The sequence below is a fragment of the Camelina sativa genome, chromosome 18 (genome assembly GCF_000633955.1).
Source record: "Camelina sativa cultivar DH55 chromosome 18, Cs, whole genome shotgun sequence".
NCBI lineage: Eukaryota > Viridiplantae > Streptophyta > Magnoliopsida > Brassicales > Brassicaceae > Camelina > Camelina sativa.
In genome coordinates this window covers 18,886,329-18,907,434 of record NC_025702.1, presented here as the reverse complement: position 1 = coordinate 18,907,434, position 21,106 = coordinate 18,886,329, and the positions used below count along the sequence as shown (strand labels likewise).

The window sequence follows — 21,106 nt, the reverse complement described above, 5'->3', positions numbered from 1 at the left end:
TTCAAAGAAAATTGTCATTGCTTCTAGGAGCTTTGATTTTTTTACTCTTGCCTGCGAGAATTAATCATTCAGTTTCAGCCTACTGTTAGCAACAGGTTCAGAAGTAATAGATTAGGCCATAGAGAGAAGGCAAAAAATCTGTTAAAAACAATTGACTCACATCTAAGAAACAAGCTTTCATTTGCTGCAAACATGTTTCAAGAACTTCAGCTTTAGTCTTCCTCCCAACACTAACTTCATTCATATCATGTTCCATGACAGCTCTGAGATTTGGTTTCCAAAGTTCATACCTGCAGAAAAACATCAAAAGGTTGGCAATAAGAAGATTGACACACATCAAACTCTAAGTGGCTCTTCAACAGGGGCTTGATACAAATCATGTCTCTCCAAATAGATATTTAATAGAAGGAAATATGACTGAAAGCCACAAATTATAATGATATACAAAGGAGCCTCCAAGTTGTTTGGAAGGTAGAAAATTTGTTGTTACATCACAAGCAGACTTATNAGCATAGAATTTTTAACCTGTGGTTCCCATTAACAAGAGGAAGAAGAACAATTCATATTCCACATAGAATATATTGTTCGGACAAAATATATATTACCCGGTTCTTCCTGAGTGCCATATCTGATTCATTGCAGAGATTGCATCGTCGGACAACTTCACCAGCTGTCTGATTTTCACCTTCATCAGTGTTATTAGATCTGCACATGCAGTATCATATTATAATTACGACAAAACGGACTTTAGAAACACAGTACTGACAAGGTAATGAGACCACCTTTCAAAGAAAATTGTCATTGCTTCTAGGAGCTTTGATTTTTTTACTCTTGCCTGCGAGAATTAATCATTCAGTTTCAGCCTACTGTTAGCAACAGGTTCAGAAGTAATAGATTAGGCCATAGAGAGAAGGCAAAAAATCTGTTAAAAACAATTGACTCACATCTAAGAAACAAGCTTTCATTTGCTGCAAACATGTTTCAAGAACTTCAGCTTTAGTCTTCCTCCCAACACTAACTTCATTCATATCATGTTCCATGACAGCTCTGAGATTTGGTTTCCAAAGTTCATACCTGCAGAAAAACATCAAAAGGTTGGCAATAAGAAGATTGACACACATCAAACTCTAAGTGGCTCTTCAACAGGGGCTTGATACAAATCATGTCTCTCCAAATAGATATTTAATAGAAGGAAATATGACTGAAAGCCACAAATTATAATGATATACAAAGGAGCCTCCAAGTTGTTTGGAAGGTAGAAAATTTGTTGTTACATCACAAGCAGACTTATACATACCCCATGTCATCATATCCCATCACAAGCGCCTCACCCTGAAATGAAATCAGTACAGTAAGCTAACTTCAGAAACGTTGAACAGAATATAAAGGGCTAGAAACATATATATATAAATTATGCCAAGGAGAGAAGTCTTGCTATTACTCCAACAAATAAAGTTACTTCAGATGTTTTATATGCTGTAGAGTTCAGACAGTACTACCACTATATATAGATACATAGTTTTGCTATAACCAAATAAAGATCATCAAGATGTTTTATATAATTTAAAGTCCAGACAACAGTACCACTATCTGCAAACTGTATAGGCTGAAGTTGGAGATAAAGGTATATTTTCCAAGAATTATATGTTTTCAACCTTGAGCTATGAGTGATCCTAGGAACTTATAGGTATAATGTTGGTCTAGTAAACAGACTTATATCTGGTCACCAGCAGTTCCTGATTCTAACGTGTAGACGTTTATCAACACCCAAAAGCAGTTGCAGCCCTAGACTACATGCTGCCATAATAATACACTTTAAAGGGTTAAAATCAAAATATTTTGTATAGAAATAAATAAGACAGGATAGATTCAGAAAGTTTTGACTATCATATCACCTACCAGGTGGGTTGGAGAAAACCGTGTATTAGCATCTTTTGTAGCATAACCCCGATCAAGAAGTTTCTTTATGTGGTCGTGCATTGTCGCATCGGTGCCAATGCCTGCCTAACATTCACAAGAAGGTAGGATAACAAAGAGTTACAAACACGATCGGATAAGAATTTTAGGGATAGGTAAACAAGAATATGCAAACACCACCTAGGTAAGCAAAAACAAGCCAATTTTTTAATCACCTTGTCCATACAACACAGTAAGTCAGCTTCACACAATAGCGGTGGTGGCCTTGTTACAGCTGAATCAAGAGTCAACGTTGTTGGGATAAACTGCATATTACCAAGAAATTCAGAGACGTCATTAATAGTCCAGGCTGTAAGTACTAAGCAGTAGGACAGGGTTAAGCAAAACTAATCCAGAAAGTGAATGTTAATCAGAAATTCCAGCAGTAAGACAGCCTCCAGTTTTGGGGAAAAATGTAAGCCACTGATAGAAACTCCATTATGTCTGTCTGAGGAAGAGTCTAGTAAATTTAAATATAGAAGACAGTCAAGATATGACTAGAAAATTAGCTCCCTGGACACAGTTTTATGCCAATAAACAAGCAGCCTCGCTCATTAGATAAAGCAAACACAGTTTGCTTCTCCACATTTCTAGCAATTACTTGGGCCACTTTTATAATAACAATGACACCAGTTCACTTTGAACTAGAAACTACAATGCAAAGTATGCCGTTCAATTGCATTATAGTTTACTAGCTAAGGAAGGTAACTTACAAGCAAGGACAAAGTAGTTTATTCAAAAGAAACTTAGCTGAGATACAGAAATAAACAACCTGCTGCCCTTTTTCATACACGGGAATCACTGAACCTCCCCATGACTCAAAGCGGTACACCTCCAGGTAATTTTTCTAGTCACAGAAAGAAAATTGAGGTCAGTATCAAATTAATTAGTAAAAGGACAAGTAGGCAATATATATACTTCCAACAAACAGCAGCTTTACATTTATTTTACTACCGAAACAGGAAACATCTTAACAGGCAAAGTAGCTTCATATTTTATTCCACTGAAATTACAACTAAAAGGTAGTGAGAGAAGAGTCTTACAGCTAATATTGCTCTCCCAGATGCAGAAAAGCGCTCACCAGAAATATCAATTTCGACGGTAGTTTCAGCAGCAACTGCTGGCTGGGAAACACATGCTAGGTAATGGCGAACAACTAGCTCATATACATTCTGAAATAGTGGGAAAAAACGTTGGTTCCAACGGAGAAAAACAAGATAAAACCTATGCTTGGGTATGTTAACCAAACCAACACTTACAAGGTGATCTCTGCTCCAGTTAGACTCTCCGCTAGAAAACTTTGTTGGGTGAATGGGTGGGTGAGCCTTGTCATCATGACCACCATTACCAGGGTTTCTCCAGAGCCCCCCCTCAGGTTCCAGTAGTCTTTGTGCATATGAACCCCATGCAGGATGTCTTGTTTGTTCCTCCACCATAGCCTAGACACAACTCGAGATCCTAAGAGACTATCTAAGGAAATCATAAACTCCAAATCAACCATACTTGCTCATGAGAAAAAGTTACTCACACGTAGATCTGTCCTGCTCGAAAAAGAATCAGTCTCTGTACGAGGATAGCTGATGAAACCAGCCTGATATAATTCTTCTGCCACCTATCCACACATTTCTGATGTTATTAAAAAGTGAGATGTAGTTGTAACTCAAAGACCTATCAGCCTACAAGCAGCACAAAAATCTACCAAGATACAATAAAATTTAGATTACTTTCCAAAAATGGAGTCCTACTAGCCAAAGAATCATAGGAAATTTATCTGAACCAGGCTAATATACTCATTCGGACCTTCATGGTGTGCTCTGAACTCAGGCGGAAGTATCTTGAAGCACGTTTTTCAAGTTCAATGGTGTTCAAAGGATAAGGAGGATATTTGAATCGTTCCCTTGGATGTGGGACATTCATTACCTGGATGGAGATTATTAGGAAAATTACACAATTTAACTATAAGATGCAGTATCGGATGATAAAATTCCCTCTGATAAAATGTTTTCCTTTTTAACTCACGGTGGCAGTAGGTTCTTCAACACACATCTCATATAATATGACAGCTGAAGCATAATCGAAGAGATGACCACGCCTGCAATAGAAATTCTATCAATGTCACGTTTAAGAAGAATAGATCGGGAACAAAAATAAGCACTGCAGTTGATCATAGTACATCCAATTAAAGGTGGCAATGCCTTCTTCTGATTGGTGAGAACAGTTGATTGTCCAGAACTCTTCTGGTTCATGTGCCTGGATCTCCCAGTATCGCTCTACAATAAAGCCAAGTGTAGGAAACTGCAGTTGAAGCAGAGAAATAATTAAACCTAGCTGCATTAAATGGCTCTGATATGTAAAATGGGACTGATTTCTGAAATTCATCGATACTGGTTTTGCATTACCTGACAAGGACCATAACTTATAACACGACTCCTCTCCTCACCCGTGGAGTCAATAGCAAACCTATCTCTCAGCAACATAGTCTGAAATCTAGTGAAAGAAGCACCAATGCGTAGGTCTATTTCCTAAAGTATTCAAAAATGAATATTAGCTAACACAAATTTCTAGAAAATACCAACGCATATACACACAACAGGGATTTCAGGAGAAACTCACTTGTCTAGCATCTACAGCCTCAGCAAACAGTTGATTAGGATCTCTAAGATTCTGAACTGCTTCGTGAATTTCCCTAGCAATTCCAATGCCAGCGCATCATTAGAGTTGGTAGAATCGTTTGAGATAGAGTGATCAGTAGAAGATATATGAAACAAATAAAGTGTTCAGCAATCTCTACCTGGCAATTAACGCAGAGAAATGAGCCCTCCGTATAAAAAGATTATGTTTGACAGCTCTGCAAACATCAACAACTTCAAATGCAATGTTTTCACCTTCCCTATCACAATCAAGCCACAGCACAAGCCAGTCACTTTTCCTTGCTTCCTCCTCCAGTGTCTTCTTGATATCCTTTTTGTCCTAAATCGCTCAAAACCAAAATTAAACAAAACTTGGAAATCAGAAAACCCCAACTTAATTATAAACCAGAATTCCCCAATTTCTACAGTTGCGATTACCAAAACAAATCAGACCCAGGCAACAATTCCTAGTTCGAGAATCAATGACCAAATCAACTACCCAAAATTACACAATCACGCGTGCACGCACATACACAGGACATCACAAACCTCGGGAACGTGTTTCATGACCGGAGCTTGGTATAGATCTGCCGGGTCGCAGGAGTGCCATTTGCGGTAGCGATCGGAAAACTCAAGCTCCATCAGGTGACCGATGACGGAAGTCATTAGCATACGACATGGCTGGCCATTAATGGCGTAATCGAACTCGAAGATTTTGTTGTAGCGAGACCTACCCTCTCGAGTCCGGAAACTTCCATTTGACAAAATCCCCGCCACTGACTTCGCCACAGACGGCTTCTCCGCCACGTTCAACACCGTCACGGGGCCACCGCCTCGTCGCGACATCGCCGGAAGAAAACAAAACCCTAACGGTTCGTTATTTCGATTTTTTTCAGTAGGCGAATTTTCCCGCTCTTGTGGGTAGCCTAGCTTCTCTAATGGTGTCACTTCGACCGAACTGTTGTGTAAAGTAAAGTATTGAGGAATTACAAGTAGATCCACATTTCTGCTATATTTGTTTAGTGGCCCGGCCCAATATTTCAATTTCTAAGCACACTTGCAAAATGAAAACTAAAATAATGTTTATGCACATTACTCGTCTCATAAGATAGGGCCTGATAAGGCCCAATACGGCCTTATTGATGATTTACAAAACCGGTGAGAGAGAGAAATAAAGTCAACGAGTTAAGTAAAGATGAAAAGTTCTCCGATAGCTTTCTCCCTTCTCCTCACTTTTATATCGCCGGTTCTTCTACGTTGCTCCGGCGAATTCACCGGTGGCATCGAGGATGAATCTCCGCCGACCATATGTATCGTCGGTAGTGGGATCGGAGGCTCATCCGTAGCTCACTTTCTCCGTAACTACTCTGTTTCCACCGGCTTAAATCGAGCCAAGATCCTGATGTTTGAGTGTCACGAGATAGTCGGTGGACGTATGAGAACAGTTACTGTCTCCGGTGATGTTTTCGAGGCCGGTGGTTCGATTCTGCATCCGAAGAGCTATCACGTTAAGGATTTCGTCGAGAGGTTTAATCTGACGGTTCGATTGCCGACGCCGATTGAAGAATCTTCAGCGATTGGAATCTGGGATGGGAAGAGTTTCATTGTCAAAACCTTCGGTTCCCCTATCAAATTCCCGTTTTTGGATACGATCGTCTCTTGGGTGAATGATCTCTACTTGTTCTTGCGTTATGAGTTCTCACTGTTGAGAATGAGCAGCTTCATTGAGGTATTTAAATCTCGGACCTTTGATTTCAGATTTTGGCTATCATGAATACAGGGATGCTGAATCTGAATTAGTTGTTGTAAAGTGATTTACTTGGGAATGATTTGTTTAGTTCTGTGTGATTTTGAAGATGTTTACGTTTGACTTGATTTGCGTCTAGGTGTGTGTGTGTTAGTGGATCCTTTTGTATGTTGACTGATGTGGATTTTTATGTGTATGTAGAATACAGTTGATAATTTCTTGAAGTACTATGGAAGCCTAGAGTCAAGACCTATCTTCGACAATGTTGAAGGGATGCTTAAATGGTCAGGCTTGTACAATCTCACAAAGCTCACTCTACAAGATAAATTAGCTGAAGCTCAGCTTTCTCCTTTACTAGTCAACGAGCTGGTTACAGTAAGCTTTCTCACGATTTCAGCTTAATGAGTTTTTTTGAAACCATTTTTATCCCTTATTGCTATTGTCAAATTTTCTCATACTACAGTTGTTCTGCTTGACTCCAGGTTATTACAAGGATAAACTATGGACAGAGTGTACTCATCAGTGGACTAGCTGGTGCAGTCTCCATGGCGGGTTCAGGTGGTGGTTTATGGTCTGTTGAAGGCGGAAACTGGCAGATGGCTGCAAAGCTGATTAATCATTCAGATGTTACATTACACCTGAACGAGAAAATTGAATCCATTTCACATCTCGGTAATTATTACGAGCTTAAGTCCACAAAAGGAAACAGCTTCAAGTGCGATGTCACGGTAGTTGCCACACCATTAGACGAAGTGGATATACAGTTCTCACCCGCGATCTCAATTCCAAAGAGGGAATTACAACACACGCACGCAACATTCGTGAGAGGACTTTTAAATCCAGTAAGTATCATTCATAGTGGACTTTTTACTCTAACCTGATCATGATTCTGATTTCCAACTAATTTGTGATTGTTTTCTCTCTCAAAAGGGATATTTTGGTATGAAATCAGTTTCTGATGTTCCAGCTTTGGTGGGAACCCTTGAAGATCCTCTAATTCCATTCTCATGCATCTCAATTCTAAGGAAATATAGTGACACAGATATGACATACAAGATATTTACGCGGCAACCTGCATCAGATTCATTACTTGATGAGCTCTTCAGGTAGTTACAACAACACAACCTCTGTCAGATTCATTACGAACTTAGATCTCTTCAGTTTTATTGAAACTTGTTTTTCTTCTGTCCTCAAACAGTACGAGAACCGAAACCATTCGAATAGACTGGGGTGCATATCCCAAGTACCACGCGCCTGAAGTATTTGCACCGTTCATATTAGACGATCATCACTTGTACTATGTGAATGCTTTTGAAAACGCAGCGAGCACAATGGAGACAAGTGCAGTGGCTGGTGAGAACATTGCCAGACTCATAATATCCAGATTTATGCCAAAGGAATCATCATCTTCCTCGGACAAAAGAAGCTGTAGTGCTGGTCTGCACCCGGACTTATAAGCAAGTTTGATTGTGCTCTTTGAAGAAGAAAATGATGTTGTGTATAGCTGTAAAAACTGTAACTTAAGCGTCGTTTGTTTTCAGTTCTTGAATTAACAGATTCACGCATACAAAAACAGAGGAAGTTAGGTATCTTTTTATTACGACAACAACAGAGGAAGCAACATCGCTTAATCCAATCCCCTAATGACACATCATTTTATTATTATTTAATATAATTGGGCATTTCAATAAATTGGTTTGATAATAAATTCCTATAATCAATGTATCATATTTATTATCAAAAATGTATCATATTTATTTAAGAATATAATATACAGAATCCTGTAAAAAGCCCATTTTTTCAGGAGCAGACGCGTCTTCTTCTTCTTCTTCTTTGGTAAGAAATCAGGAGCGAAGAAGAAGAGGTCAAATTAGATTCGATCGGGGAAGATGGGTTGCTTCAGTTGCTTCGATGGAACCCAAAAGCAACAGCGTAAGGAAGAAGAGAGACAAGCCTCCGCTGAAGCTCGCGCCAGAGCCGCCGAAGCTGCACAGCGACGGTTTTTTTTTTTTAAATCTCTTCTCTCTTCTGATTTCGAATCCCCTCTATTGAAAAATTGATCCTTTAGGAGATTTAGAATCTTAAATTCCTCAAAAATCTTAAATTTTTGATGTTTGATTTTGTAACGCAGGAAAGAGCAGTTTGATAAGTCTGCAGCTGGAAGAGCAGCACAGGCTCAATTACAGCAAATGGCCAAACAGTCTGCAAATACTAACAAAGGAGAGCCTGTTCTTAAGGTTTCTCTTACTTTCCTCAATTTATCATTATGTATCGTCAAGTTAAAGTTTGCTTATTTAGCTTTTCCTTTGCTATGAATTTGCAGTGGCAAATGACGTAACTATGAAGTCCTGGTTTCAAAAAGGAATCGAATTGTGAGATTGATCCATTGTAAATTGTGTGCTCTTTAATATTTGCAAGACTTTTTAATGTGAATGGGAAGGCTTATTTTCTTCCTTGTTCATCTTGCTATCTTATGAATTTGCAATAAACGAAAAAAACAGAGTACAATGTTAAGATCATCTCTCTGTTTTATTGTGAGCTTTGTGAGTCAAATGAGCTGATAGCTTTAGTTTCGGGGGCATGTAAGATTCATTTATGCTTTTGTGGTTTGTGGGAATGTCTGAGACGCTTTTTAGTTCAATGATGGATCTTTGTGTTTTTGGGGACATGTTTATGTTTTTATACCTCAGATTGAGCAAGCTTAAGTAGAGAGTCAGCATCATCGAGACAATACTCTTTGTAGTACATTTTCTTGGTTTCTCTAAAGATTTTGTATACAATCGTTGGATTTAAATCATTTGAAATAGATTTTGATATACCCACATGTCTAATTAAGAAATAGACTCACACATGTTACTAAAGACAAAGATGTGCCAAGTTATATATATGGACATCAAGAGTTGTTGTTACTACACATTTTTCTCCGCATTACTTGATACCAGTCTTACATACAGTGCATGAGAAAAAGACCAGGAGACTTGTTATTCTGTGAGGCTTGACTCTTGTGCTGAATCATCTTCTCTTCTTTCCTTCTGAAGAAACTTACCACACATGACAGTACCAACAAAATCAAGCATCCCATGTTTCACAAGCTCCAGCCTCTCCGAACTTTCCATTACCGAGAAACCAAAACGCTGAGTCCAAGTGGTCACAACACCTTGTGCAGCCGGTAAGACCAGTCTACAAACTCCCATCTGAGACATTTGCTTCTCCAACTCATCCATAAGCAATCTGCACATCCCACTTCTCCTGTAGTTAGACAATGTCGCCACCAAAGGGATCTCGGCTACATCTTTATCCACCCTCATTGCAGCCACTGTGACAGGCTCGTTCTTTCTCTCTATCAAGACCGTGTAAAATCCTCGGCCCACGCCATTTCGGTCTTTCCTGAATATCAGTTCCTCAACAAGGTCTCTCCCAGAGAAATGATCTTTGGTAGGCTCAAACCCTTGGTGAAGTATCTCGACAGCAGATTCTAGCTTGGACATTTGCTCATAATCATAGTGTTCATCATCGTTTGGAGCTCTCATCAATGTCCAGACCAAATCACCATTGTCGCCTACTGCAATTTTGCATCCTAGGAGATTCTGAAGCGCGGAAAAGACTCTGTTGCACTGACTACTACAGAACCAGCCTTTACAGGAAACAAAGCAAGGCTTTTCTTTCAAACACTTGAGATGGAATCTTCTTTGGCACTGCTCACAAGTCATCAACTTACTGTTCGCAGGTGATTCCATTGATCCACATATATCGCAGCAGCAACAAGGACAGAACCACATGTCTTCCTCGGGGAGACTGGACATACCGAGGCAAGTTTGGTGAAAAGCTGAAGGACAACCATCACAGAGAAGCAAATCTCCACCCCAGTGGCAAACACAACACACATCACAGTTCATGTCCGGGTCACGATCTTTTCTACAGAATCTTAGAGACTCTTTGTCAAGTTTGTTCTTCTGCTGCTTCTTTTCCATCACTTGTAAGATCTTCTTTAGAGATTTCTCAACCCTCGGCCTCCTTATCTCTTCACTCGCTGTCTTCCTTCTCTTCTTCTGTTGTTGGTTTAACACATCAACATTGACAACGGGTCTGATCTTCTCTTGCTCCCCATTAAACGCAGCCGTATCACAATCCTCCACTCTATTATTCATTATCTTCTTCTTCTTCTTCTTCTTCTTCTTCTGTTGTTGGTTGGATTTGGATACATCAAAATCTGGAGCGGTTTTGATCAATTCACCAGACGAATGTTTCTCTTTATCCGGAACTGTGGTATCGATATCGAGATCCTCAACCCTAGACCTTTTCTTGTTCTGCTTCCGTTTCTGGCTCAATACATCAAAACAGGAAGGTTTTCTTGGAGAGCAAGACAAGTCATCATCATGTTTGGGAACGATTTGCTGTTGTTGTTGAGAGTGTTGGTGGACACAAGCCTTGACTAAAGAGTAAAACCACCTTCCATTGGGAGACTTTAAACGCAGCTCTGGCTTATTCCCTTTGAGATAGTAAGAGAAAACCCAACCAAGAGCCGAGAGATGTTTCTTAACCTTCATCGACAATTCCGATCGTCGTTCTCGTTTGCCTTTATCGCAGTTATTTCCATCCTTTATCATCGAAAGCCACTGCTCCATTGATCCTGGACTCAGCTCTGCTTCCATCGGAACAATATTACACGAATCCATCATATGACATCCGAGAGGATACACAACAATCTCCTAGGGTTAGAGAGCGAACTGATATATATATATAAATAAGGTTCAAGAAGAAAAAAAAAAAAAAAAAGGAAATTTTCCAATTTACATATTATAGAATTTTAAACAATTTTTAAAATATGCCCAAATAATAAAAGCAAAATTATAAAAATACACGTGTGTTAAGTAACTAAACCCTAAAAAGTCAAACTCGTCTGAAAAAAAATTAGACTCAATCGCCGGCGACACTGAATCGAAACACGGAGCAATCCGGTGAAACAAATCTAGATGTCACTCAATCTGTCTCGTATTTCACTTCTCTCGTCCCCCCGTATCTCAATTTCAACTCACGCTTCTCAGAAAGGTCACTCTCGTTTTCCAATTTGATTTCCTTTTTTCATACTGATTTCGACGTTTTGTTCATCTGGGGTTTTTTCTTGAAAGCTAATTGATTTGGTGATTCGATTACAAGATTCAATTTTTGATTTTTGGGGTTTATTTAGATAAACGAATTATAATTCTCGAGTTGCGTGTACAGGATACGTTAGATGCTCGTCGATGAAGTCGTATAGATTATCTGAACTTAGTTATTCACAAGTTGAGAGTTTGAAGTCACGCCCTCGCATTGACTTCTCATCTATTTTCACCACTGTAAACTTTTTTCAACTTCTTCCTTCCTCTTGGTTGAGACTTCTCTTACCCGGTGACAATGAGCTCGCTCGTCTTGTGTTGTTATTAGGTGAACCCTATTATTGATGCTGTTCGTAGCAAAGGGGATGCTGCTGTCAAAGAGTAAGTGAAGCGTGACTCAATTCTTTATTTTTGAAGTTACTCTCTGTCTTTCCATTTCATTCTTCTTCATTTGCTTCTATGCCAACACGTTTCAGATATACTGAAAAATTTGACAAAGTTCAGTTGAACAACGTGGTTGAAGATGTGTCCGAGCTTTCTATTCCTGAGGTAGTAGATTAACTTTGTTTATACAAGTTTCCAAAACCAGGTTTCATTTGGAATATCTGAAAATGATGTTCCTTTCTCTGTATCTATCGATGCCCTTTTGTTTCCAGCTTGATTCCAACGTAAAAGAAGCGTTTGATGTTGCGTATGACAACATTTATGCGTTTCACTTTGCCCAAAAGTCAACTGAGAAAAGCGTTGAGAATATGAAAGTAAGTCAATTCAGTTTTTACTCATTACGTTTTTAAGTCTTCTTCACACATGAACATGATGTATTAATCTTCTTCACTTGTTAACTTTGTTAGGGTGTCAGATGTAAGAGGGTTTCAAGATCTATTGGGTCTGTAGGTCTTTATGTGCCTGGTGGAACAGCTGTTTTGCCATCAACTGCTTTGATGCTTGCAATTGTAAGCTCTCATGTTTATTACTTTTTACTTGTTCATTGTTCCTTGTTATTTTTTGTGATAATCTGGTCTTTCTTACTTTATCTTCTCTCTCTCAGCCTGCTCAGATTGCTGGATGTAAAACAGTTGTCCTTGCAACTCCACCATCTAAGGATGGTAGCATATGCAAGGTAGTACTCGATATTACTCACTTTTTTTTTTAATTAGCGATCTTGTTACTTAGCTTATGAGTTTATTGTGTTGTTCCAGGAAGTTCTGTATTGTGCCAAGAAGGCTGGTGTAACTCACATACTCAAAGCTGGTGGAGCACAGGTATGTTTGTGTTGGTCTTTTCCGCCTATGTTTATATGCTGGTGATTGTTATTCTCTCTAAAGATTGTAGAAATTTCAATTTCGATTTGCAGGCTATAGCTGCCATGGCCTGGGGAACAGATTCTTGTCCTAAGGTAAAAAACAAGGATTAATGTGCTTCGGTGGGTTACATCAAACATTCTGCGAACTAACCACACATGAATTTGCTTTAATTATTATGGCAGGTTGAGAAGATCTTTGGTCCTGGGAATCAATATGTTACAGCGGCTAAGATGATTCTTCAAGTACAGATATCTTCCCTCAGTTGCTAATGGTCCTAATTTGTTGGACTACTCTTTGACTTTTTTTTTCTTTCCTGTTACTGCAGAACAGCGAAGCAATGGTTTCCATTGATATGCCTGCTGGTCCTTCAGAAGTTCTAGTTATCGCTGACGAACATGCTAGTCCAGTTTACATTGCAGCAGACTTACTTTCTCAGGTACTTCCGTGAAAGAAGTTGCAAATTTCGATAGATGAGTTTGTCTCCACCTTATTTGTTTTCTTCAGACCTACAAGGAGCGGCTAACTTATACATTTCCTTTTTGGTTTCTCCAGGCCGAGCATGGTCCAGATAGTCAAGTTGTTCTTGTTGTTGTAGGCGATGGTGTAGATCTCAAAGCCATTGAAGAAGAAATTGCCAAGCAGTGTAAAAGCCTTCCTAGAGGAGAGTTTGCTTCGAAAGCACTAAGTCACAGTTTCACAGTATTTGCTCGAGATATGATTGAGGTACCCCTCCGTTTACGATTCACCCTTACTGTTTACTATCTCAAAACAACATCTGTAACATCATTGTTTGCTCTTCAATTCTGCAGGCAATATCTTTCTCAAATCTGTATGCACCCGAACATTTGATCATCANTAAACGACTCAATCTAGACAGCTCAGAACAAAATGTAAAAAGAGGTAGTAGGAAGCTGCTAATGAACTTCTCTGTTTACCAGGGAATCAACAATGAAGATATTCAAATTCTAACAAAGCGGATAACATAATACTGAATCATAAACGCAACACATTAAATGATAAGATTCCAAAAGTTTTTGACTCACATCTTGATAAGCTTTAGCATCNCGAGAACGCAGGTTCTGTTTTCATAGGACCATGGACTCCAGAGAGCGTTGGTGATTATGCGAGTGGGACAAACCACGTTCTTCCAACATACGGATATGCAAGAATGTATAGTGGCGTCTCTCTCGACTCTTTCCTGAAGTTCATGACTGTACAATCTTNCTATTACCCTGTTTTAAGCTCTCAAACACTGCCTTTTGTTTGCTCGTAAGTTCAATATCTGCCAACTGAAATAATTCACAAGAAAGTTTGAGAAATACGTCTCTTTGAAAAGCCATAATGAAGCATCACAAAGAGATGATGCTGGATACAAACAGAAAAGGGGGGGGGGGGGGNTCCAAACAAATTGAGATTCAGATTCAGACAAACGAGGCAAAACTGGTTTTTGTATTGTGTGAACATATTTGGTTCCCTAAGATTGGTTGATAATAAAATAAGAGATGTTCGGAAACTCTTACCATAATCTAGTTTTTCATTATTTAACCACCTTCTTACAACATAAGGGATTTGCGAGAATGTTCAGATATGACTGTACAGTCTTTGACAGATGAAGGCCTGGGAAGTATTTAGTGAATGTTGACTTTCGATTAAAACACAATAGGATTCCAAATATACAAATTTGACAGTGACTTCAAGAGCAATAAAGACACACAAAAGAAAGTGCTAAAAGAATGATAAAATCCTCCGTCTTGCTGATCAGTTTCTTCTAGCTCAAGCTGGCGAAGGTTCTTCAAGAACTGCACGGGAAAGAAACAGACCAAACAAATTATGTCTTGACTCTAGTCCTTACAAGTCCTAACTAGGAGAAGAAGAAGAAGACCAAAGGATATACCTTTTGATTTAGTGACGGATTCAGCTGGTTTGATTTCCGCATTGGAAGCGACAGGTGTTTTTGTTGGCACATCCGGAAGATCCAGCTTCTCAGATTCTTCGGACTCCTTTGTAGGCACTTCAGGCATCTCATCGACGATAAGCTTTAAGCAAAACATGCATCACCAATGAGTCTCTCTATCTAGTAAAGAGAATAATAAACAAGTTTGTTTATAAAAAAAGCCATGAAACAAAACATACCTGACTTTCTAGGTTGTCAAATTCANGCCAAATTTGAGAAGATGGAGGTTGGTTAAACCAAAGAGATGAACCAAAACAAGTCAAAAGCTGGAGGCTTTTTCAATCACTACTACTAAAAACACACACAATCAAAATCATCCATTGGACAACAATTAGGATATTTTGAATGAAACAAAACAAAACAAGATGATGACAATCCATTTGATCTCAGATTCCAAAACAAGAGAAGAAGTAAAATTCGAAATTAACAAGTGAGAGAGAATTAAAAAAAAAAAAAAAAAAAAAANGACCTTTTGCTGATATTGACCAAGCTTGCGTCTTTGGGTTTTGAGAGATAGAGTCGCTCGATCAACCTCCGTGATCTGTGGTTTCTTCACGAACAAATTCCCCATCTTTCTTTCTTCACTTATCCGTCGACTCCAACAATTTAACACAATCAAACAATTCGACGAGCAGATTTAGCAAGATCCAGACGAAATCGATTAAGTTCTTAAATTCCCAAAATTGCTTCTCTCCAATTTCAAACCAAGTCCAATTTTTGTTGTTTCCTCTCTCTCTCCCCTTTTCAGTTTTGTCCAAAGTAATCAAAATCAGTTGAAGACGAAATACACAAACCGGACCGAGACTATCTAATTTGAGATCGAACCGACTGAACCGGATTGATTTCATCCACACTGAAAAATCAAAAACCGAAATCGAAGTAAGCGTTTTATAATAAATCTATCTATCTATCTAGGTTAGGTTAAAGTATAATAAAACCGGCCGGTTTGGGATGAGTCTGATTTGATTACTTTGGCTGGCTCGAAAACGTCATCGTTTGAGAGCATGTAGTGAAATCTAAAGCCAGACAGATCCTAAATCTTGTTCTCGACGACGGAACGGAACTCAAGGACAGCTAGGTCCAAGATCGAAGCTTGGAATCTTGTAGAATTGTCTCCACATCTTAACCCTGTGAGTCTCACTCTATTCCGAATTGTTCTTTGTTGTGTTTGGTCTTTCGGTTTTTAGTATTGATAACACTACTTTGGCATGATTCGATTGCTCTTCTCTTGAGTTTAAAGATGTACGAATATATATATATATATATATATATATATCAAGATCCAATTTATCTTCTCATGGATTGAACGATTAAAGGTTGTTGCTTTGTTTCGATTTTTTTATATTCTAGCTCTTCAGTTAGCTATCTTCTGCTGTCTTTGATCGCTAAAAAAAGTTCAAACTTTAATCATGTTTTGATCGCTAAAAAAGTTCAAACTTTAATTATGTCTTTGATCACCTTCCTTTTTGCTTGTTTCTTTAGTTTAATCAATACTGTGATCTGTGGTTTGAATTGATTTTATATATATATATATATATATATATATATTGGTATTAAATACTTGCCGTTACCAATCCTTATGAATTGTGTTTTACAGTTTTAGCTTTCCATTTTAGTTTCAATGGAACCTGTTCCACCATCTCCCATTATATGGCCAAATGGAGGTGGACTCACGAACGAGTGGGTACATGGGCTTATGTCGTCTTTCGAATGGTCTTCATGGAATCTACCTCCTTCCCAGTTACCTTCACTATTGCCAGTCAACGTCTTTGATTCCCTCGTCCTCACCGCTTCCAAAATCCTCCACAAAGAGCGTAACTGTGTTCATATCAATGATCTTGATTCTGAATCCAATGTTGTTGTCGTTGGTGACATTCATGGTCAGCTCCATGACCTTCTCTTCCTATTGAAAGATACTGGCTTTCCTTGTCAAAACCGGGTTTATGTTTTCAACGGAGATTATGTGGATCGTGGTGCTTGGGGACTCGAGACCTTCCTTGTCCTCTTGTCCTGGAAGGTTAACTCTTAAACTTAATTATCTATTTTGCTAATGGTTCAAATCTTAGTTCTTTCCTAAAAGCTTATTTGTTTTTGGTTTGTTTAGGTTTTAATGCCGGATAGAGTCTACCTTCTCCGTGGTAATCATGAATCAAAGTATTGTACATCCATGTACGGTTTTGAAAGGGAAGTGCTTACAAAATACGGTGACAAGGGAAAACATGTGTACCGCAAATGTTTAGGTTGCTTTGAAGGTCTCCCTTTGGCTTCCATAATTGCAGGACGTGTTTATACAGCACATGGAGGGCTTTTCCGAAGCCCACTCTTGCCTAAGAGAACTAAGGGGAAAAAGAACCGTCGGGTAGTTCTTCTAGAACCTGAGCCGAGCTCCTTGAAACTCGGTACTTTAGATGAGTTAATGCAAGCTCGAAGATCAGTTCTTGATCCTCCTTGGGAAGGTTCAAACTTGATTCCTGGGGATGTTTTATGGTCTGACCCTTCAATGACTCATGGCCTTTCCCCAAATGAACAGAGAGGCATTGGTCTTCTTTGGGGTCCTGATTGTACAGAGGATTTTTTGAAGAAATACGAACTAAAGGTGAAACCAAACTAAAAAATATTGATACTGGTTTGTTTCCCAAATACTGATTTTGGATCAAATGTTTTACTTATTGTTGATGCAGTTAATCATCAGATCACATGAAGGTCCAGATGCTAGAGAGAAGAGAACTGGTCTTGGTGGAATGGACAAAGGATATACAATAGATCACACTGTCGAATCTGGAAAGCTTATCACTATTTTCAGTGCACCAGACTATCCACAATTCCAAGTATGTATTTTACACCTTTCGCAATTTGTATTTTCTAAAAATCATAAGATGCAGATCAAGTTAATCTTTTGTTTCTTTGTGTGTTGTGTAGGCAACAGAAGAGAGGTACAAAAACAAAGGAGCATATATTATATTGCAGGCTCCTGATTTCTCTGATCCTCAGTTTCATAGTTTCGAAGCTGTTAAACCGCGACCAAAGGTAACTAAAATTTTCACCATTCTTGTAATGAACCGGTGTGAGTTTTTTTCTTTGTGTTTTTTTGATAAATACATTCGGTTTTTAAATTTGCAGGCGCATCCGTATTATGACTTTGAAAATGTGATTGATTCTGATGATGAAATGGATAAGTCGGCTATGGATGCCAATGACGAACAACCGAATTGCTGACCAGTCTTGGAAATAGCTGAAAAGAAGAATCTTGAAATGAAGTTTTTTTTAACAGTTGTTGTGATTAATCATTATTATTTGCAGAAAGGACCATGGAAGCAAATGTAGAGAAAAGAAATGAAGAAAATCATTTGTAGGATTGACATTTATTTATTCAAGTTATGGATGGAAGATGAAGAAATACTAACCAGCTTCAGTTTCATTTAGTTCCTATTTTTTTAGTTCTTAAACGTATTATTTAAACCGAAAATTCAAATCAAAACCAAAGTAAACCGCCTTTAAGCCGGTTTGATAAAACCTAATTAGTGGTGAGATTACTCTGTTTCGATTTGAAAATGGAATGTTTGTGCTTCGGTTTTGATAAGGTGATTGGATAACAGAATCAGTATTGATTGATTTGACATTTGAAAATAAACACAGAGCCGAAGGGATGCCTCAAAGAACACGGCCATTGATGGGACTATTGCTTATCACTGGAGTAAATGCGGTGCAGACCATTTGACTTCCTCTATTTTATTGTATGTTCCTAGCAGTGTTTAAGAAAGCGGTTTAGACACCCGTCTAGCCGCCGTCTAAGCGCTAGGCATTCAGCAGACGTCTAGATAACCGCCTAAACCGTTTAAGATTATATAAATTTAATTTTAATATTTATTTTTGATTTTTAAATTACATATATTTAAATTATTATGTTTTATATCTATATACGTATTTATAAACATTTATATGTTGTTAATATAACTTAAATAAATGTATTTTCTTACTTTTGTTTATAATTTATATATTTTTTTTATAACATATATTTTTGTATAATTTTATATATGTAATACTTTATGTTGTAAACGCCTAAACCGCCTAAAAACCGTCTAGGTCCCGACAAAGCGTTCTAGGCAATGGGTCACCGCCCAGATACCGCCTAGCGCTTTCTTGAACATTGGTTCCTAGTAATCACTTTGCAATGTTCTCCAAAAGATTTTGTTTTAACTTAAGATCTTGCGGTAAGATTTTGTTCTGTTTTGTCAAGTTAGCCTAAATCTTGAGGGTGTAGAGATATCAAAACTGAGTGCTGACTGGTAGATTAGTCAAATGGAAGTTTGTGGGTCAAGTTATGTGTATGTGGGCATTATAGTTTTCCTTTGGGATCTTGACAGTACTGGAGGAATCTTATCCATGAGAAATTTCTGTGGTTAAGAAATTCTAAGTAACAAGAAAGCTTATTAAATGCCGAATAGTGTAGCAATTTGTTCAGATGAATGTATGTCTTCTTGTGAAAGACAATATGAAGTGGTGGTTGATGCTACCTATCGTATGGTTCCTCACTGCACTTTGAAGTATTTATTGCAATTTTTTCGTTTTTTTTCTCGAGTGCTAAACTAATAATGTTTTTTTTTTCTCTAAACAGAGAACGAATCTGGCAGGAGCGTGAAGCAGCTTCATTCTCAAATGGCACAAACTCAAACACATTAAAGCTACCTCTAGTATCTTATGGATGATTCGCTCCAAGGGTCTGTCACGGGGCATCTCAAGTAATTAATAAAGCTTAAAGTTAACTGTCCTGTCAACCAAATAGTTTCATCACATGATCTTCCCCATTTCATCACCGATATGGTTACAACATTTTCTGCAAATACCTGAAATGTTATCTAACCTTGACCCTTGTATCGGAATGTTGTAGAGAACCATGCACAACCCATGTGGGTGGGTGCTGGTTTTTTCCTATTGTGTACTTTGTTCATCGACAATCATCGACATGAACTCACCACAATGTTTTTTCTATTTTTATGTGCATAAAAAGTCTATAAACAGTAATTGTAGCACTTCATGTCTAGCCTAAATTATTGTAGGTGTCTAATCTTGTCTCTTTAGTAAAACCTTTCTAACTGTTTGAGTCCCGTGCTTTGAATTGTAGATGATTTCGCATGTAATCTCCACTTTAATTTTTCCACAAAACTGAATAATGACGTTTATTTCATATGATTATAATTTTAAAAGATAATGCAACAAATATGTGTGTGTGTGTGTGTGACAGTGTGAGAGAGATGAGTCGAAGCCATTTGAAAGAGGTCACAAACAAATGTCAACATTAGAGACTATCTCGATCAAGAGTTTTGTCTCGTTGACTTAAATGCCAAAATAGGACAATACATATGATGCATGTATTAGGCAATGCGCAAAAATATCTTCATTCATTTAATTTTCTTACTAAAGATGTTACAACTTGTCACTGACAAGCATATATAATGTTGGTTTTATTTCAGTTCATATAGGGTGATGAAATTGGGTCTAGTTAATTCGGATGAAACAAGAAATTCATTCATAACATATTCTTCCATATTTTAACTTCATCCGTATGTTTGTGTATTTTTAATATGTATATATGCATTTTGGATATAATATATATACTATTTTTTTTTTTTTTTGCAAAGAATGTAAATATCATTAGAAATGAAATGTTGAAGAGAAATTACAAGAGAGCACTTTACATAAAGTAACCTTGGCAAAAAAGAGAATAAAAACAAGGCTACAACATTACATATAGAGTATGTTCACTTTGAATATATAGAGAAAAGACAAAATTGAATATGTCACATTTGGATGATGATTTTTCAAGAAAACAATATTTTGATCGAGCAGTTTCTCTATACTTCCACACGTGTACATGACTAGGTTCATATGATTGTGATTATATGATCTATTCGCGTTACACGTACGTGCGAATGGGTAAAAAAACACACTTCAAAACTCAAAGTTAATAACGATATATATATGTGATGTAAAGTATGTGTCCATTGCATGTAGTTACGATGCATGCATGATGTGCTTGTGCGTAAGGGCCGATCGACTCTGATGATCAGTTACGTTTGATAAATTAAATTTGTATCCCGTACAACAAAAATCAACTGAATGCAGAATCTCATCATCAGTGAGACAATTAAAACATAAGTTATCTTATTATGGCATAATTTTCTCTCTTTAACGTTAAAATTCAAAGAGAAGAGTAAATGAATCAACAAGAAAATATATAGTTAATGCGAATGTAAATGAAACGGTTCTCAATTAAATTTTTTCTCCTTTTAAAAAGTATATATATATTTAATAAACGTTACAGGTGAGGTCCGTATTTGGATTTATTATATGAAGAAGGGACCCCCTTTTGTTAAAAGCCTGTACGACAAATAGTAAAAAAAAAAAAAAAAAAAAAAAAT

The 21,106-nt window shown here is 37.8% G+C and overlaps 6 protein-coding genes and 1 long non-coding RNA gene across 8 annotated transcripts in view; 4 read left to right on the top strand and 3 right to left on the bottom strand.

The window, feature by feature from the left end:
- LOC104762537 (DNA topoisomerase 3-alpha-like) overlaps positions 1–5,510 on the bottom strand; it is a 14,597-nt gene extending 9,087 nt beyond the window's left edge. The window contains exons 1-17 of the mRNA XM_010485852.2: positions 5,136–5,510; positions 4,748–4,926; positions 4,570–4,642; positions 4,356–4,478; positions 4,130–4,251; positions 3,976–4,048; positions 3,757–3,876; positions 3,485–3,568; positions 3,216–3,395; positions 3,000–3,128; positions 2,729–2,803; positions 2,133–2,222; positions 1,900–2,004; positions 1,298–1,332; positions 945–1,074; positions 783–835; positions 606–705 (exon numbers count right to left, since the gene is read on the bottom strand). Coding sequence (XP_010484154.1) covers positions 606–705; positions 783–835; positions 945–1,074; positions 1,298–1,332; positions 1,900–2,004; positions 2,133–2,222; positions 2,729–2,803; positions 3,000–3,128; positions 3,216–3,395; positions 3,485–3,568; positions 3,757–3,876; positions 3,976–4,048; positions 4,130–4,251; positions 4,356–4,478; positions 4,570–4,642; positions 4,748–4,926; positions 5,136–5,432 — 1,968 coding nt within the window. The 5' untranslated portion in view covers positions 5,433–5,510. The remainder of the gene's footprint in view (positions 1–605; positions 706–782; positions 836–944; positions 1,075–1,297; positions 1,333–1,899; positions 2,005–2,132; positions 2,223–2,728; positions 2,804–2,999; positions 3,129–3,215; positions 3,396–3,484; positions 3,569–3,756; positions 3,877–3,975; positions 4,049–4,129; positions 4,252–4,355; positions 4,479–4,569; positions 4,643–4,747; positions 4,927–5,135) is intronic.
- Positions 5,772–7,977, top strand: LOC104762535 (farnesylcysteine lyase). Its single transcript, XM_010485851.2, has 5 exons — positions 5,772–6,315; positions 6,535–6,708; positions 6,816–7,175; positions 7,264–7,439; positions 7,532–7,977. Exons 1-5 carry the CDS (start codon positions 5,782–5,784, stop codon positions 7,788–7,790), a joined length of 1,503 nt encoding a protein of 500 aa, XP_010484153.1. The 5' UTR covers positions 5,772–5,781; the 3' UTR covers positions 7,791–7,977.
- On the top strand, positions 8,092–8,902 carry LOC109130582. The gene is made up of 3 exons (XM_019240277.1): positions 8,092–8,332; positions 8,465–8,570; positions 8,657–8,902. The coding sequence occupies exons 1-3, from the start codon at positions 8,223–8,225 to the stop codon at positions 8,669–8,671; spliced, it is 231 nt and encodes a 76-aa protein (XP_019095822.1). The 5' UTR covers positions 8,092–8,222; the 3' UTR covers positions 8,672–8,902.
- On the bottom strand, positions 8,770–11,018 carry LOC104762534 (increased DNA methylation 1-like). The gene has a single exon (XM_010485850.1). The coding sequence runs from the start codon at positions 11,010–11,012 to the stop codon at positions 9,315–9,317; it is 1,698 nt and encodes a 565-aa protein (XP_010484152.1). The 5' UTR covers positions 11,013–11,018; the 3' UTR covers positions 8,770–9,314.
- On the top strand, positions 11,203–14,006 carry LOC104727018 (histidinol dehydrogenase, chloroplastic). Its single transcript, XM_010487004.2, has 14 exons — positions 11,203–11,382; positions 11,557–11,669; positions 11,758–11,810; positions 11,906–11,978; positions 12,086–12,187; positions 12,281–12,382; positions 12,478–12,549; positions 12,629–12,691; positions 12,784–12,825; positions 12,916–12,975; positions 13,059–13,169; positions 13,286–13,456; positions 13,543–13,633; positions 13,810–14,006. Exons 1-14 carry the CDS (start codon positions 11,307–11,309, stop codon positions 14,004–14,006), a joined length of 1,326 nt encoding a protein of 441 aa, XP_010485306.1. The 5' UTR covers positions 11,203–11,306.
- LOC104763657 lies at positions 14,218–14,891 on the bottom strand. The gene is made up of 3 exons (XR_002036382.1): positions 14,867–14,891; positions 14,628–14,769; positions 14,218–14,532 (listed from the first exon to the last, which is right to left on the bottom strand). It is a non-coding gene; the product is annotated as an uncharacterized LOC104763657 (long non-coding RNA).
- LOC104762533 (serine/threonine-protein phosphatase 7-like) lies at positions 15,686–18,127 on the top strand. 2 transcript variants are annotated; one of them, XM_010485847.2, is made up of 6 exons: positions 15,686–15,817; positions 16,285–16,704; positions 16,792–17,283; positions 17,369–17,515; positions 17,607–17,714; positions 17,808–18,127. In XM_010485847.2, the coding sequence occupies exons 2-6, from the start codon at positions 16,309–16,311 to the stop codon at positions 17,901–17,903; spliced, it is 1,239 nt and encodes a 412-aa protein (XP_010484149.1). In that variant the 5' UTR covers positions 15,686–15,817; positions 16,285–16,308; the 3' UTR covers positions 17,904–18,127. The 2 variants fall into 2 exon arrangements, with proteins under 2 accessions (XP_010484149.1, XP_010484151.1); XM_010485849.2 differs by having other exon boundaries at positions 15,693–15,817; positions 16,304–16,704.

Bases quoted from the DNA above. Each gene is read 5' to 3' on its own strand.
- LOC104762535 (XM_010485851.2), top strand. From the start codon at position 5,782: ATGAAAAGTTCTCCGATAGCTTTCTCCCTTCTCCTCACTTTTATATCG. The intron at 7,176-7,263 runs GTAAGTATCATT...CTCTCTCAAAAG, and splicing joins TGAGAGGACTTTTAAATCCA to GGATATTTTGGTATGAAATC. The intron at 7,440-7,531 runs GTAGTTACAACA...GTCCTCAAACAG, and splicing joins TTACTTGATGAGCTCTTCAG to TACGAGAACCGAAACCATTC.
- LOC109130582 (XM_019240277.1), top strand. From the start codon at position 8,223: ATGGGTTGCTTCAGTTGCTTCGATGGAACCCAAAAGCAACAGCGTAAG. The intron at 8,333-8,464 runs GTTTTTTTTTTT...TTTGTAACGCAG, and splicing joins GCCGAAGCTGCACAGCGACG to GAAAGAGCAGTTTGATAAGT.
- LOC104762534 (XM_010485850.1), bottom strand. From the start codon at position 11,012: ATGATGGATTCGTGTAATATTGTTCCGATGGAAGCAGAGCTGAGTCCA.
- LOC104762533 (XM_010485847.2), top strand. From the start codon at position 16,309: ATGGAACCTGTTCCACCATCTCCCATTATATGGCCAAATGGAGGTGGA. The intron at 16,705-16,791 runs GTTAACTCTTAA...TGGTTTGTTTAG, and splicing joins TTGTCCTCTTGTCCTGGAAG to GTTTTAATGCCGGATAGAGT. The intron at 17,715-17,807 runs GTAACTAAAATT...TTAAATTTGCAG, and splicing joins CTGTTAAACCGCGACCAAAG to GCGCATCCGTATTATGACTT.